The sequence below is a fragment of the Drosophila grimshawi genome, unplaced genomic scaffold (assembly GCF_018153295.1).
Source record: "Drosophila grimshawi isolate 15287-2541.00 unplaced genomic scaffold, ASM1815329v1 contig_311, whole genome shotgun sequence".
NCBI lineage: Eukaryota > Metazoa > Arthropoda > Insecta > Diptera > Drosophilidae > Drosophila > Drosophila grimshawi.
This window is the reverse complement of record NW_025063098.1, coordinates 24538711-24553810: the sequence shown is the minus strand read 5'-3', so window position 1 is coordinate 24553810 and position 15100 is coordinate 24538711. Positions and strand designations below refer to the sequence as shown.

The 15100-nt window shown below is 43.0% G+C and overlaps 1 protein-coding gene across 4 annotated transcripts in view; it reads right to left on the bottom strand.

Moving 5' to 3' along the window:
* Positions 1 to 15100, bottom strand: part of LOC6568094 (maternal protein pumilio) — a 106126-nt gene that overhangs the window by 2054 nt on the left and 88972 nt on the right. For all 4 annotated transcript variants that reach the window (XM_032740791.2, XM_032740792.2, XM_043215253.1 and 1 more), the window contains 3 exons: positions 9659 to 10087; positions 9040 to 9256; positions 89 to 1321 (listed from right to left, as the gene is read on the bottom strand). In XM_032740791.2, the coding sequence (XP_032596682.1) occupies positions 89 to 1321; positions 9040 to 9256; positions 9659 to 10087 (1879 nt within the window). The remainder of the gene's footprint in view (positions 1 to 88; positions 1322 to 9039; positions 9257 to 9658; positions 10088 to 15100) is intronic.

Here is a 15100-nt window from a genome sequence, read left to right as displayed (position 1 = left end):
TTTGTCGAATCATCTCATTGCAAATGAAGTTTCAAAAACTCTCTGCTGAAGATGGAGTCCGTCCGTTTAGTCCGTTTGTTTAACTCACCTAGAACATGTTGTATGACATAGTTGCCATATTGATCCTGGATCAAGTTCTCGGTGTGCTCGTGCAGTTCATCCAGAATGGGTGTCGTCTGCTCGGCTGTGCAATGCTCGAGAATACGTTGGATAACCCGACAACCGTAGGGATGTGTGCTCAATGAGTATACCTGACCCTTGAATGCATTGATGACAAATTGCAGGGCAACGGGATCGACGCATTCAATGCACTTTTGCACGACATGATTGCCATTTTGGTCCTTAACACATTTCAGGACATGTCCGTCCAGCTCGTGAACGATCTCTTGCTGCTGATCGGGAGAGATGCTCTCGAGTGCTTTCTGGATCACGCGACAGCCGTACATCTGGAGCGCCAGCTGCAGCACATGACCCTTGACCTGCATGCCCAGATTGTTCTTCTGCTCCGGAGTTCCGAACTCGAAGAACTTCTGAATGACATAGTTGCCAAAGACATCCGTCATCAGGCTGTAGGCGGCGCCCAGAATCTCATTGAAGACCATCTGCTTCTCAGCGGCTGTGGCCCGTTCCAGTTTCTGTTGAATGAACCGCGAACCGTGCTGATCCTGCGAGAACTCCACAATGTGATTGGTCAGATCGCGCAGCTGCAAGTTCGGAAAACGTTGATTCCTAAAGTCCTCCAGCAGTCGCGATCTGCCCGGCTGCGGTGCTCCGGCCGCACCAGCAGCAGCAGCCGCCACAGCGGCAGCAGCTGCCACTTGTCGCGAATTCGCGACCGCAGCGGCAACTGCTGCTGGTGTGGTGCCCGGCATGGCCAGATGGCTCGAGAAGAGCGAACTGTTCGAGCCAAACATATTGTTGGCCGCCGCGGCAACGGCCGCCTGTGCGGCTGCTGCTGTTGCCGGCAGGCCCACAGCCAGCTGCTGACGCTGACGGGACTCGGCACCGGGCGCCCGATTGCCGCCCATCAGGCACGACTGAGCCGTCGGCGGCGGTGTCAGTGGTGCGCCCAACGGACTGGCCGACGCATTCACGCCAGCGGATCCGAGCGCTCCATAAGCGCTGGCATTCGACATGGCCCCGGGCCATTTGGCGCGTGCCGCAGCAGCTGCCACAGCAGCCGCCTGGGCCACACTATTGTTGACCGCATTGGCAGCAACGCTGCTTGTAGTATAGTCCATGGCCGAGGGACTGAAGGCGGATGTGGTGCGATCGAAGGAGTCGCGACGACCGGTCAATGAGTTTGTGTTTAATGCCAGGCCTGTGTGAAATATATATAAAGAGAGAATTTGAGTTTAGTATTGCGTATGAGAGATGTGAGCTAACAAGAAAGAGAGAAAGAGAGAGAGACAGTTTCAGAGAGAGAAAGAGAGAAATACAGGGAAGAAGATAGATAATAGTCGTATTGCCTATTTTGTGTACAAAAATTAAATGTTTCATTTATCTTTTTTTATTTTACATTACTATTTTCATTTGTAGAACATTTGAAGATTGAAAAGATGATGAAGATTGAAAAGATCTATCCAATATTAAGTGATGCAACCAGAAAGTTTCAATAAACAATTTTGCATTTAAAATAATTGTAATAGATGCTCTCAAAGCTCAACTAGATGGCTTGCAGTTTAAGAGAGACTAGCTCACATTTAAGTCACTATTTATCATTAAGTCGAGTGGGTCATAAGGGAAGGAGACATATAGATAAACAGAGAAAGAGAGGGAGAAAGAGAGATGGGGACGAGTACAAGTAATGGCAGAGTATTCGCTATTTTGTAATTAATCGAGTTACGGCATCGTCGTCGTCGTCGAGCGGAAGGCTCTTACTGTAGGCACTCATAAACTTAATTGCCTAATTTAAGGCACAGCTGTGCCGTTAGTTTTAGTTGCAAGGCAGGCCAGGCAGGCAGGCTAGCAAGCATCAAGTGTGTAAGTGGCCAAGAGAGAGCTGGCAACCGACAAGAGGGCTGCCCACTTACACATTTAACTAGTAGAGAGAGAGAGAAAGAGAGAGAGAGAGAGAGAGGGGGGGTGGGGGGGGGGTGAGTAAAGAGGCCTAGTAGTCGTAATGTCACCCATTAAGGACGCACATATGCGCTCCAAGAGTTACACATACAGCAAAGCTCCTGGGATATGTAAAAGGATATACAGAATGAGACAGGGAATATAACGAAAACACAGAACAACAGCAGAATAGCAGCAATAGCAGCAACAGCAGCAGCAAGAGCAAGGGCAGCTAGTTGCGAAGGCTGCCAACTTGATGGATGCTGTAATATGTCACTGGCATTGATTCGCCCAGAGCAGTCGAGCAAGATGAAAATGAGTAGAAATTTACAGCCTGACAAGACGTGTGTGGCAGGCATGCAAGGATGAGGCGGCAGCAGCAGCAGCAGCAGCGGTGCAAAAAGGTGAAAGTACACAATGCTGTTTGCCACTTGCAACTTATATTTAAAGAACCGACGAAGGCAACTTTGCACCCAAATTGAATTCATTGCCTGCTGCCCGCTGTTTGATGCCTGCAGCTGCATGTGCCACACAAAGAGTATGCGGCTGTAAAGGCTTGTGGTCTGTTAGCCCAGGGATAAGGGATGCATGCAGCTGGTTCTTGCTGGTGCCACAATGATATACATATTTCATTACAGAGATTACAAACTGTGGCGTTCTTTCTGAACAACTAAGCGCTAAAGAATTATAATTGCATGAAAATTGCGAAGGTTTCCGAAACTGCAATAAGATAACTCAATTAATTAGTTAATAATTATGAAATATATGCGCTTATTTTGTGTCTTGAAAAGTTGAAGCTTGCCATGGAAAGGGGGAGGGAGGGAGGGAGTGTTGTGAAATACAATGCTTAATAAATGACATCAGCAATTGGCGAGTCGACGCGTCTGCAAAAGTTTTTAAGTTTTGCATTTAAATTGCAACTAATTTGACGCACTTCAGTGACGCGACTGCTAAATTCCACTTCAAATGCAGGCAATGAGCATGCAGCCAGTAGGGGGCAAGTGGGGCAGATGGTGGGAGGGAAGTGGGGTTGAAATGGATTATGTAGTACAAACAATTTGCGTCAATGAAAGTGTCGAGTGGGCGGCCTCAGAGTGTATATAGAGTATATATATATATATATATATCTGTATCTGCATATATATACATATGTATTGTAAGTGGAGGGTTAGAAAGAGCGGTACTCTTCTGGTTTGGATGTTTGCCAGTCTGTTTATTTTATTTGCTGTGCACCATCATGCCCAGCATGCCCATCAGACGCCTGACACCCCGCCATGGGATGCTGTGGATTCGGTTTGCCGCGTGGTAGTTGCAACAATTTAAAAGAGAATTATTCATGCAATTTGTGTCTGTGTGCATGCAGCGACGGGGGGAAAGAGATTGAGAGAGTGGAAGGAAGGATGTCGCTGTTGCAGTGTGAGTGTGTGTATCGCCAGTCGAAAACAGTCATAATAATTAAGAGAGGAAACTAAACTACCTTACTGCCTCTCTGACTGTCTCTCTCTCTCTCTCTCTCTCTTTCTCTCTTGTGAGTGCATGCATTGCCTTCGCAAGGACACTTTCCCAAACGATACTGCAGCCTTTAATGCTGCCTCACACATCTGTTTGTGTGTGGCATTAAAAAGACGCCCCCGTTTATTGCAGGCGACATTTTGTGGTTTTTGCACACGTTCCACACATGGGCACAAGCTGGGCAAGCTGATGCCACCTCATAGTCGACACCGCCTTCCCCCTTCCCCCTTCCTCTTGTGACGCATGCCCAGCCTAATGTAATCATTTACATGAATTACAAATGCACACACGTGTGCAATATACACATACACCTGAGCTCATCACACTCGCACACTCGCACTAAAAAAGAAAACGCATTAAAGAAAATGTTCAAGTTATTTAAATGCCCGGAAACTATTTGAAACTAAGGAGCAGCTGGCAAATTTGCGTGCTAAACACAGATGCATTTTTAAGAGCCCTACACAAAAATATAATTAATGTTTGAGCACCAGCGACCATAAAAATAAAGCTTTCAAAATTAAATGCAATATGGCATGCGTGTGTGCGATGAGTGCTGTGAGGCAAGCAGGCAAGCCAGCAATTTGAGTGATACTTGAGAGATACTCTTGTTGTATCTTGAAGATGCATCTCACACAACATTTTTAATGCTCACAAGTGTGTGTGCTGTGTGTGTGTGTGCTGTGTGTGTGTGTGTGTGTGTGTGTGTGTGTGTGTGTGTGTGCTGTGTATGTGTGTGCTGTGTGTGTATGAATTTATGCCACTTTAGTTGCAGCATCTTCGGCTGAACATATTTTATATATTCATCCATATTTTACGCTCAGCTGGTTAGGCTTCAAAGGAATTTTATTGTGGTGTTTCTCAATCTATCTAATATTCCATTTATATTTACATATCTTTAATATAAATAAAAATAAAATCATTATGCACACATATTTACATAAATATAATGCTGATGCCAGCGACAATCTTACTTTATCGGATTCACTTTAAATAATAGCATCGAATATAAATGTACAATTGCCTCGAGCATTTATATAGATATTTTCGAACGATTTTTGGCTAACTAATTGGGTTTAAAGCGTGTCGCTCATTTAATATCGTTCCGCATACGCCATGTTGTACACGTCATTGGGAATTTTATTAAGCGCAAAATGCAACAATTGCCTGGATTTTGCCCCCCTCAAACACACACATACACACACACACACACACACAGTAGCTGTGCTGTTGCCTTTGAGGCAAGTGTCAGGCAAGTTGCTGCTGGTGGTGTGCCACTGCATGAGGCACAAAATCACTCAGAAGCTGACATTCCTGCTGCTGCAAACACCCCCCTCTCCACCCTAAATCCCAGATACTGCTGCTGCTGCTGCTGCTGTTCGTCTGTGGCCCAACAGCAATTGACATTTTACAAAATAAACGAATTCATTTGCACAAAAGCCAGCAGCAGACGTCTGCACAGAACACAACAAGAAGGATAACAACAATATGCGCCCTCTATAACATGGAGAGAGACGGAGAGAAAGAGAGAGAGAGAGGCAGAGAGAGAGAGAGAGAGAGGCAGATATGAAGCTTATGTGTATGTATAGTGGTTTTGGTGTTGGCTTTGGGCCTTGTGTAGCTGTTGCTGCTGTTGTTGTTGTTGTTGTTGTTGTTGTTTGGCTTGCTTTCACTTTCCCCCAAATGCAATCACATGTTGCCAACATGTGAAAGGTGTACATAACAATTTGTGGGCATGGCAAGACAAAAGGCAAAAGCAAAATCCTTCTTGACTGGCAGCCAGAGAGCCGGGCCGTTGTACCCGTACCCGTACCCGTACCCGTGCCCCTCCCCCTCCACCATTCCACCCAATCACTATTTTGTGGCATGGTGAAATGGTTTGGCGGTTGCAAAGTCAAGCTATGCGAGTTACACACACACACACACACACACACTGTTCCCCCATGTGCGTATTAGCGTTTGTAATTGCAGCTTGTCTGGGCACAGGCCTCTGCCAGTGGTGAGGCTGAAGAGGAGGGTGGCCGGGCGGTTGATGCTGCTTGCCCAGCCACTTAAAACAATATAATCTCCATTAAAAAGCTTTTTGACATTGCATGCAGACACACAGTAGAAACCCAGGAGCAGCCAGGACATGACTCTGTGGCCTGAGCTGTTTGGGCGGCTACTGTGACTTGTGCTCGAATGAAGGGGCAGGCTTTCAATTGTTGTCTTGGCGCATCGATTGCAGTGCTTCGGTAATGAGCTGTGAGCTGTGAGCTGTGAGGATGGATGCCAGTAAGCGAAACTACCATTTATGGGGAAGATGGACGGATGGCTGGCCAATTGAGAAGCGACTCACTTGCGTTAGTGCTAATTGCAATTGACTTGTACATCAACTTGTCTGTGTCTGTGATTGTGATAGTGTGTGTGGGTTGCATCTGCTTAAGAGCAGGCACAGGCACAGGCACAATGCTCGAACCACACGCCAAGAAGCAGTTCGCAGTCAGCCGTAGCACAAACGGCCGTTGGTTGTGGATTGGCATCGTTTGAATGTCAAGATGGGCGTAATGACAAATGCACTTAATTGATTTTTGACTGATTGTCAGGCCCCACAGAGAGATGCTTGAGTGGGCCTCGCATATGTAGCAGTAGCAGTGAAAATATGATGCACGTGTGACACACTTTTGGTCTTGCCGAACTTTAAAAACAGTTCAACCCGAGCCGAGTTTCGAGTCCCAACTGAATATTTTCAAGTTGATCAATTTAATCATTAACAGAATTCCATAAAATCCAATTGCAACACGAAATGCTGTTTGCACACACGGCTGTTGCATGCTCTGCTCAAAAATACCTTAATGGAAACTGCAGTCATATGCCAGGAGCGGAATGAGTCAGCGGAAGCGGAAATGCGAAAAATATTGAGAGAAAAAATGCTCATTAAAATGGCATATGAAGGGAAATTAATTAACGAAATAATGTGCAAGTTGAGCCATTACCGAGTTAAGTGAGTTAACTGAGCAAAATGTCGAAAATGTGATGCCGCAAATGGCCGACTGTGAAATGAGAAATGGCAATTGGAAATTGGAAATTGGTTGGGAATACGAACTTTTCGTCCATTAAGCGGCATTACGTGTGGTCAAATTGATTTTTACTTTGGGTCGTAATATACTCCCGTTTCGGACCAATAATTCAATAAGCGCTTAAATGTCGACGCTTATACACGATGATTCTACACACCAGCAGACCGACAACAAATAAATATCATCGTTTAAATCGTGGGCGCCATAATTCCGGGCAGCAATTTACCAGCAGCGAAAGCTGAACAACTATTTTACAGCTACAAAATTAAAACTTTTCATTGCGCTCCGCAACAATTTCAGCAGCTTTCGAATAATAGAAAACGCCACGGGAGTTTTGGAGGAGGGAGGAGGGGAGGAGGGAAGGAGGGGTGAGTTTGCTGGCATCTACAAAATGGTATTCAAGGGGTGAGCTGCTATATACAAGGAAACTCCGTCGAAAGTGTAAACTTTCATTGCCTGACTGCCGTTATTAATTATAATTTGAAATTCTATAAATTTACAACAATTGCCAACAGCAGCAGCAGCAGCAACAGCAGCAACAGCAACAACAATAAGAACAACAAACAAATACAAATAAAGCTCTTTGTAAAAGCCATCAACGTTTTGCATTGCCAAGCTTCGAGCTTCTGGTTACCAGCTCTTCCCCTCTTGCCAACACCCACACACTTTTTACCAACAAACACAATTCCTTTAGCTCATATTGCAACTGTTATTTTTGAGCACGAAAACTAAACAGAAAATACACTCGACTCACACAAACACCCAAAAATTACACACATACATACATACATACATATACATAGACATATATACATATATATATATATATAGATATACAAAACAGTGTTCTGCGTGGATAGATGATGCTTGAATTAAGTTTTTGAGACCGAGTTGGAAAATGCCATAGGCAGGAACCTGCTCAGGGCGCTGTCAAGTATTAATTTCAGACATTTTAAGTTTTATGTTACTTTCTAATTACCATATTAATTAAATTGCTATAATAGACTTAAGCCTCTACAAATAATGTATAAATGCTACTCGTTAATAATCATAAATATTAATAAACAATAATATGTATTAAATGACACTGCAGAGGGCTCAGTTTGCTTGCACGGCATCATAAAATATGGAATATGTGAAGGGTTGTCTTACTTGCAAAGTGCAGAGTTTCGTTTCGGCTATTTTCAGCAAAGTCAACTAATCCGCACACACACACACACACACACACACACACGCAAACACACTTATAGTCATATTGCATGATTCAGAGTCGACGGCTGACAGAGTTAGTTGCATGACAAGGATAACAACAACGTTGTTGCAACATTTGTGAAATAGAATATTTTGTGTGCTTTGCATGCTTTCAGTTGCATTTCAGTTTTCAGTTTGTTGTTGTTGTTGTTGTTTTTATTGTTTTTCTTTCCGTTATTTTTTTGTGCATTAGATATTTATGAAAGCTAAGAAAATTTACTGACAAAAACATTTGGTGTTCGTTTATTTGGTGGGTGTGTGTGAGAGACAACAAAACAGTTGGTGTTCCGCTTAACTGTTATAGATGTGTGTGCGTGTGTGTGTGTGTGTGTGTGTGTGTGTGGGACAACACAAACTGTTTGTCATGCCCTTCAACGCAGTGTTACCTAACACTGGTTTAGTAGAACTTATAACCCGCAGTTGTTTGTTCAAATTTAAATGATTATTAAAATAATTGAGTGTTGCAATTAAAATTGTTCATTGCTATAGCTGACTCTGCTCCTGTTCTACACTGTAATTTTATACTACTCTTATATGCATAAATAATATATATATATATATATATATATAAATTATAAATTTCAACTAAGGATATCGGACACCAAACTTTACTCTATTTTATTATGTAGCACTTAACTGATGTGCCTCACTCACAATTGCAATTGTAGCGCAATTGCAGACACGCAACATATAATAGAAATGGAATTTGAGATTATAAATTGCATTATTTTGTTATGGCTGAATAATATGCTGACATGTTGGAAGTTGGAAGTGGGATGGCGTCAGGCCATAAGCACGGAATGCGTCAAGTGAAAGTCTATATAACATTATTTATTATAATTGCTGTGATATACACAAAATGGATTTCGAGGCTCTTGTCTTCGTGGTATTGTTTTGGGCTGTAAGTAATTGTTGTTGTTGTTGTTGTTGTTGTTGCTGAATATATTTACGTTAAGCTATGGAATGTTAGATAGATTAATGGCCATGCCAGAGTTAGACAGTGCTTATATATGTATTTATATATATATATGCCAGATATATACACATAGATGTATATATATTTATATATATAGATGGGTATGTGACACACTTTACAGGCTAATTACAATTGGGGTTTAGTGTATGGATATTTGTGGGGGTTATTGTATGCAATTTGGCTTACCTCCAACGCTGGAACCGTTCTGCTGTGAGTAGAGATTCTGTTGGGCCGTCTGCGGCTGTGGTGGATACAGTTGTGGACCCTGTGGCGGCGGCGGACCGGCGCGTGCTGCGCCCGGTGGCACCGCCAACACGGGGGCGGGGCTAACCAGACGCATGGGCGTGCCGGTGCGTGGTCCCATCACGAGCGAGCCACTCTGATCGAAGAAGGCCGGTATGACCTTGGATTTCAGATTTCAGATTTCAGATTTGATTTTTTTACACAATTTGCATTTGATTTTTGTTTTTTTGTTTTTCATTTTTTTTACAGGGGTTAGCATTTGATTTGGTTTTTGTATTTTTGGTAGTTATGAAGCATTTGGTTTTTGTGTTTTTATTTGATGTAGAAAAAGAAAAGAGAGAAAAATACAACGTTTTAGGTTAAGTTGTAGGTTAACTATACAAATATATAACTATATATATATATATATAAAACTCCAACATTAAATGCGTTAAATGTGTACAAGAATTTACACTGATTTTTACAGCCCCCCTTCCCTCCCCGATTTTTATATATATACTATATACAGAGCTGCTGATGTCCCCTATATTTCGTAGTAATCCCTTTCCCGATTTGTGCTCACCTGATACGGCTGATTCTCGGCGCCCTGCTGCGAGGGCGTCAGTGGGCGTCGGGGCTGTGTGCCCTGCTGGGGTATCAGATTGCCCGGGTAGACGCCCCAGGGCGCAACGCCGTAATACTGCGGCATTTGAGTGGCAGCAATCATGTTCAGATACGGCGCCGCCTCTTGTCCGGGATTCATGACATACGGCGCTGCCTGCTGTGCCGCATATGCTGCATTCTGTTGTGCCTGTTGTGCGGCCAAAAACTGTTGCGACACGGCCGCCATTTGCATCTGTTGCTGCTGCTGCTGCTGTTGCTGCTGTTGCGACGCCTGCATTGTGCCATTGGGTGCACCTGGTGGTGCGGCACCGGCCGCGGCCGCTGCACTTGCCGCCGACGTGGCAGCGACCGCAGCCACAAAGCCCTGATTCTGTGAACGAAAGAGTTGCTGCAAAACAGAGAGAGAGAGAAAACAAATTAAGTTGAGTTGAGATAATTATTGTATTACAAAGTTTAGATTAGCGACAAATGCTGTAAGTGCTCTTCATTTGTTGAAAGAAGTTAAAATGCTCCCATTTCTAATGATCTTCAACTTTAAGTTTATTCCAGTAAGTTCTACTTATACAAAAATGCTATCCATATATGTTTAAGCTTTCAATAATAATAAGGGTTTTCCCTGAACAGTTTGTTCAGCTTGCAAGCAATATCTTTCAACTTTTTCTTGGTGTTTTGTCAACCTTTCAACTTCAAGTCTAGTCATCAACTTAGATGTACTTCAGACTTTAAATTAAAGAAGAAAAACAGATTACAACAATCGCATCAGTTTGCGAAGTTTTCATAACAAGCTAAACACTTGAAGTGTTTTCATTTCCCGCGTTTGTTATCTGTTCTGCTCTGTTCTGTTCTGTTCTGTGAGGCGTGTAAATCATTTAGCAATTGTTGTTGTCGGCTCAGATACAGATACAGATACAAATACGTATACAAACACATAAAGCTTCCAGTGCCAATTTGTCTTGTTTGGGAGGGAATCTGTGTCGCATAATAAGACGCAACAATCGTGTCATATCACATGTATCTTGTATGTGCATCCTTGAGTCCTGTGTGTACTGAACAGAAAAGAATGTAATAACTACGACGCAGGAGAGCAGCCAGCTCTGTGTTGTTCTAGCATTGGGAAACATGATCAAGTGTTTTCAATTGGAAAATTAAATCAAATCCAATCAAATCAGCATGTGATATCCAGCCGACAAACGAACACACACACACACACACACACACAGAGAGATACAAGATACCTTTATATAACAAGTATGCACAGGAAAGTTACTATAGAGGGAAATAGGGAACACAACATGGCAACGCATGAGTGAATGCTTTTCTCTTCTTTTTTCCGCTTTATTTTTTCTTTTTTTTTTCAAATGTCTGCTGCAGTGTTGTCATATCATTGCCAGGAGCAACAACAACAGCAACAGCAACAACAACAACAATATCCATTCGGCATAGAAATGGTTGTTGGGCGTAAAAGGCGGAAAAAAGTGTAGCCCTTGTGTTGGGCGTGTGTGGTGTGGTTTACAGTAACTTTAAGTGTTGGCAATTTAAATTGACACAGCCCTGCACAGCACAGCACAGCGCAGCAGTTGCAATTAATGAAAAGCCACTTGACAAGTTGGCATGCCCAATTGCAGACTGTAAATCCATTCGAGTACCGACAGCATTATACAAAAACTAGTGTTAAAATTCGACGAGTTGAATGAGCCGCATGAACGCAACACTTTAAGGTGCAAACTGTACTTCAACACAGGTGGAATTGAGCGAAAGTCTTCAGAGAGTTGAGTGCTGGAAGAAGTGGTAAAAATCATTTGCTTTAAATATTCAGCAGCTCAATTTCTCGCCGTTTGACCGTATGGCTTTACTGAGACGTTCGGCCATAAAACTAACAAAGTGGCATTTTTAGCATTTGTTCCCATCGGACTTCTGTCAATTGTTTACATGCGAGAATTGCGAGAAGCGAGAAACGAAGCCGCCAAAGAGCAAACATACGAAATAACAATGGCAACAACAAACAGCGCTGGGGAGCAGCTGCTGTGGGGAGCAGCAGAAGCGGCAGCGGCAGCAGCAGCAGCAGCAGCAGCAGCAACACCACCAAAATGAGCAACGAAAAAGCAAAAGAAATCAATGTGAATTATTGATGAATGGCGCAGCGGCAGACGCAAAATAAAAGCATAAAAACCATCACGAATACGAAACGTGGCAAAAGATTGCAGAACTGAAATAATAATACACAGTCACACACACACACACACACACACACACACACACACACATACACACACTCGCACACAGTGAGCACTTGGCAAACTTGGGCACGCAGCGATAAAAAGGCAAATATCATGATGCATACTTTGAGGCGCGTGACGCGTTGCCAACTCTCCGCTCTCCGTGTTTCGTTGTTCTCAACTCTCCAGTATCCACTATCCACTCAGCACTCCCCACTCACCACTCCCCACTCACAGTGAACTCACACAGCGTATAAAATAATAATCAGAAACCAAATAAGCGCTGAAATCTGAACCCGGCCTCCTGCTTCCTGCTGCCTGCTCCCTGCTGCCTGCTCCTTGCCACCCCACCAACCTTCCAGCCCACACTTTGGCGCACGTTATTAAAAGCGAAATTGAAAACACACAATACCAAAAAGCGAAAAAGCGAAAGAGCAACAGGAGCAACGCAAAAAAAAAAAAATAAAAATTATGTAATTTCACGCGCGCTAAAGTACGCAATACTTTTTGATTCTAGAGTTGCCAAGTGACTCAAGTTGCCTAACAACAGCTGACAGTTGGCACAGTGTGACCAGTCACATTCACAGCCACATAAATTGACTTTGTTTGCCCCCACACAGCACTCAGAGCACTCACAGCACAATCCGCTTGCAACAAATGCCACAACATATAATTTAATGCTCGCTTGCCTTTGCCCATTTGCTCAGTTGCCCAGTTGCCCCTTCTCTCAAGTGATTTATGCAAATAGGCGTCCAGTGCGTAATTTGCGATGCACAAGCAAGAAGCAGCAACACATCACATTTATCGGAGCCGAGTGCGCATTATATGGCCTATAAATGATAAGTTTATCTGCATGTGTGCACTGCATGAGTTGAGCAGTTGAGTTATGCTGGAGCAAATGCCTCAAGTTGAAGGCCACTGTTTGGGGTTAGTTTAACGGATCAGTGCTGCCACCTTTTACGTTGAGGAAATATCAACAAGTTATGCGCTTTACAGTCTCGCGTGGCTTCGCTCTCTTTTGCATGCCCTTGTAGTAATTTGTTAGCCATACCAGTTGCCAGTTGCCAGTCGGCAGTCGGCAGTCGCCCGCCCATTGTCCACCACCCCAAGAGTTGGACATTTTTTATTTCATTTAATTTGCGCATTACATTACAACATTTGCCCAGTTGCGAGCGAGCGGGTCTTGACTTAATAAGCTCCCAGGTGTACGATTTTCAGCGCTCGACTCGTAATGGAAATTATAGCTGATGTCATACACTGGGGAACTCCGCCCTCTCGCCCGCCCCAACATTACACGAAAGTGAGTCAACTCCCCGCTGCCTTGTCCTGCCATATAACAAACAGCCACGGCGGCAACCCTAACGTTTTTTTTTTTTGTTTCTACCCCTAGTCGCTGCTTCTCGCTTACTTGTTGCAATTGGGTCGCATACCGACAACAACAACTTCAGAGTCCCGTCCCTTAATGTTGTTTTCTACTGGTTCGCCTGAGTGGATTAGTTGTTGTATTTACCAGCAGCAGCAGCAGGAGCAGCAGCAGGAGCAAGTTGGAAGGTAGGTGGTAGGCAGCTAGTTGATTTATAATTATGATGCAAAGAAGACTACGATGACTGCCACGAAACCAACTCCAACTAGTACAATTCCCATTTCGTAACCATTTCCATTTCCATTACCATTTCAAATTTCAAGTGTACTACTACAAAAATGTTCTTCAACTGCATTTCATTGTTTTACCTTTTGGCTAATTGAAAAAGTGTTTCTTTTTCGAGTGTAGCCTAAAGCTGTAATACTTATTGAGATTGTATTACTGAAGTTTTATGGGCTTTGAAGATTGAATTCAAGCATGTTGTTAATGGAGTTGTAATGTCAAAATGTAGCTATGAGAAATGTTAATTACCAGTTAGTTTCTATTAGCGCTTAATGCGAGTTTACTAGTGGTAACAAATTATGCGAATTGAATATTTATGCATCAAAAGATGCTCTCTTTTTTTATTGTTTGCATAGAAAAATGCTTGGGGAGGCTCTTCTTGACATTTGTTTTATTTTATAACTTCTAAAGCCTTTTTTCTGCTCATTAAAAAACATTGTCAAGAAAAACTGAATGAAATATGAATAAATAAAATCAATTTGAAAAGGTTTGCTCTATTTGAAATGAGGTAAACAGAGCCGAGTTTGACAAAGCGCAATCATTTTTCTAGCCGACAAAAATGGAACAAAACAAAACAAAAAAAGGCTACAAAATACTTGCTTTCTGTTGGCAGCTTTCAGGTGTGCCATACGTCAATGTAATGTGGGCGTGGACCGGCTCTTTAATTGAATTTCAGGAGCAAAAAGTAATTCAATCGGCTGGGCCAGACGTTGCCAGAACACTCTGTATATATATATATATATATATATATATATATATATATGTATTTGTTATGACCATTTCAGGCATTTAAAAAGCTATCCAAACCGAAAACACTCACAGACAGACAGAGGCAAATGAATGCATGAAACACACACACAACACACATAAGAAAAAGAAAACTAATTGACTTTGTAATAGTTGTGCAAATAGTATGGTGCAAGAACAATGTTGAGACAATCGAAAGTTTTAGTATAGCGCAGAGCACACCCCCAAATATCTTAACGCACAACTTTTTCCCATTCTCACTTTTATTTTTGGCACAACTTTTGGCATGAATTCACACCAGCGGCTCCCTGTGCCTTCGCCCATGGATGGACACGCTTTGGGGCAACTTGTTTGTTACGGCAAATAGTTTTAATGGGCGGCGGTTTTAACGGCAACTTTGCCAGAATCTGCGTGAAGACAATACACACAAAAACACACTCACACACATAGCCCCAATTTGAAGCAATTTGTTATGAAATGCCAAAAGGACAGACGAGTCGAGGGAACGGGGCTAGTGGGAAGTTGGCAAGAGGCGCCTCTCTCTATCTCTCTCTTTCTTGAGTGCGCCAACTTTGGCTGGGCAATTTGCAAGCCAATTAAATTTGACTGCTCTTTGGCGCGCAATGTTCGGTATAACAAAATAAAATAAAAAAAAAATACAAAAAAACTGCATAAATAAACACTTTCAAGCTATGCCACACTCACTCAACCTCTACCACATCCCCCTGCTTCACCACTGGATATCTCGCGCTACTTTGTAATTTCGTGATTGCGCATTTATGGCTTCATTTTG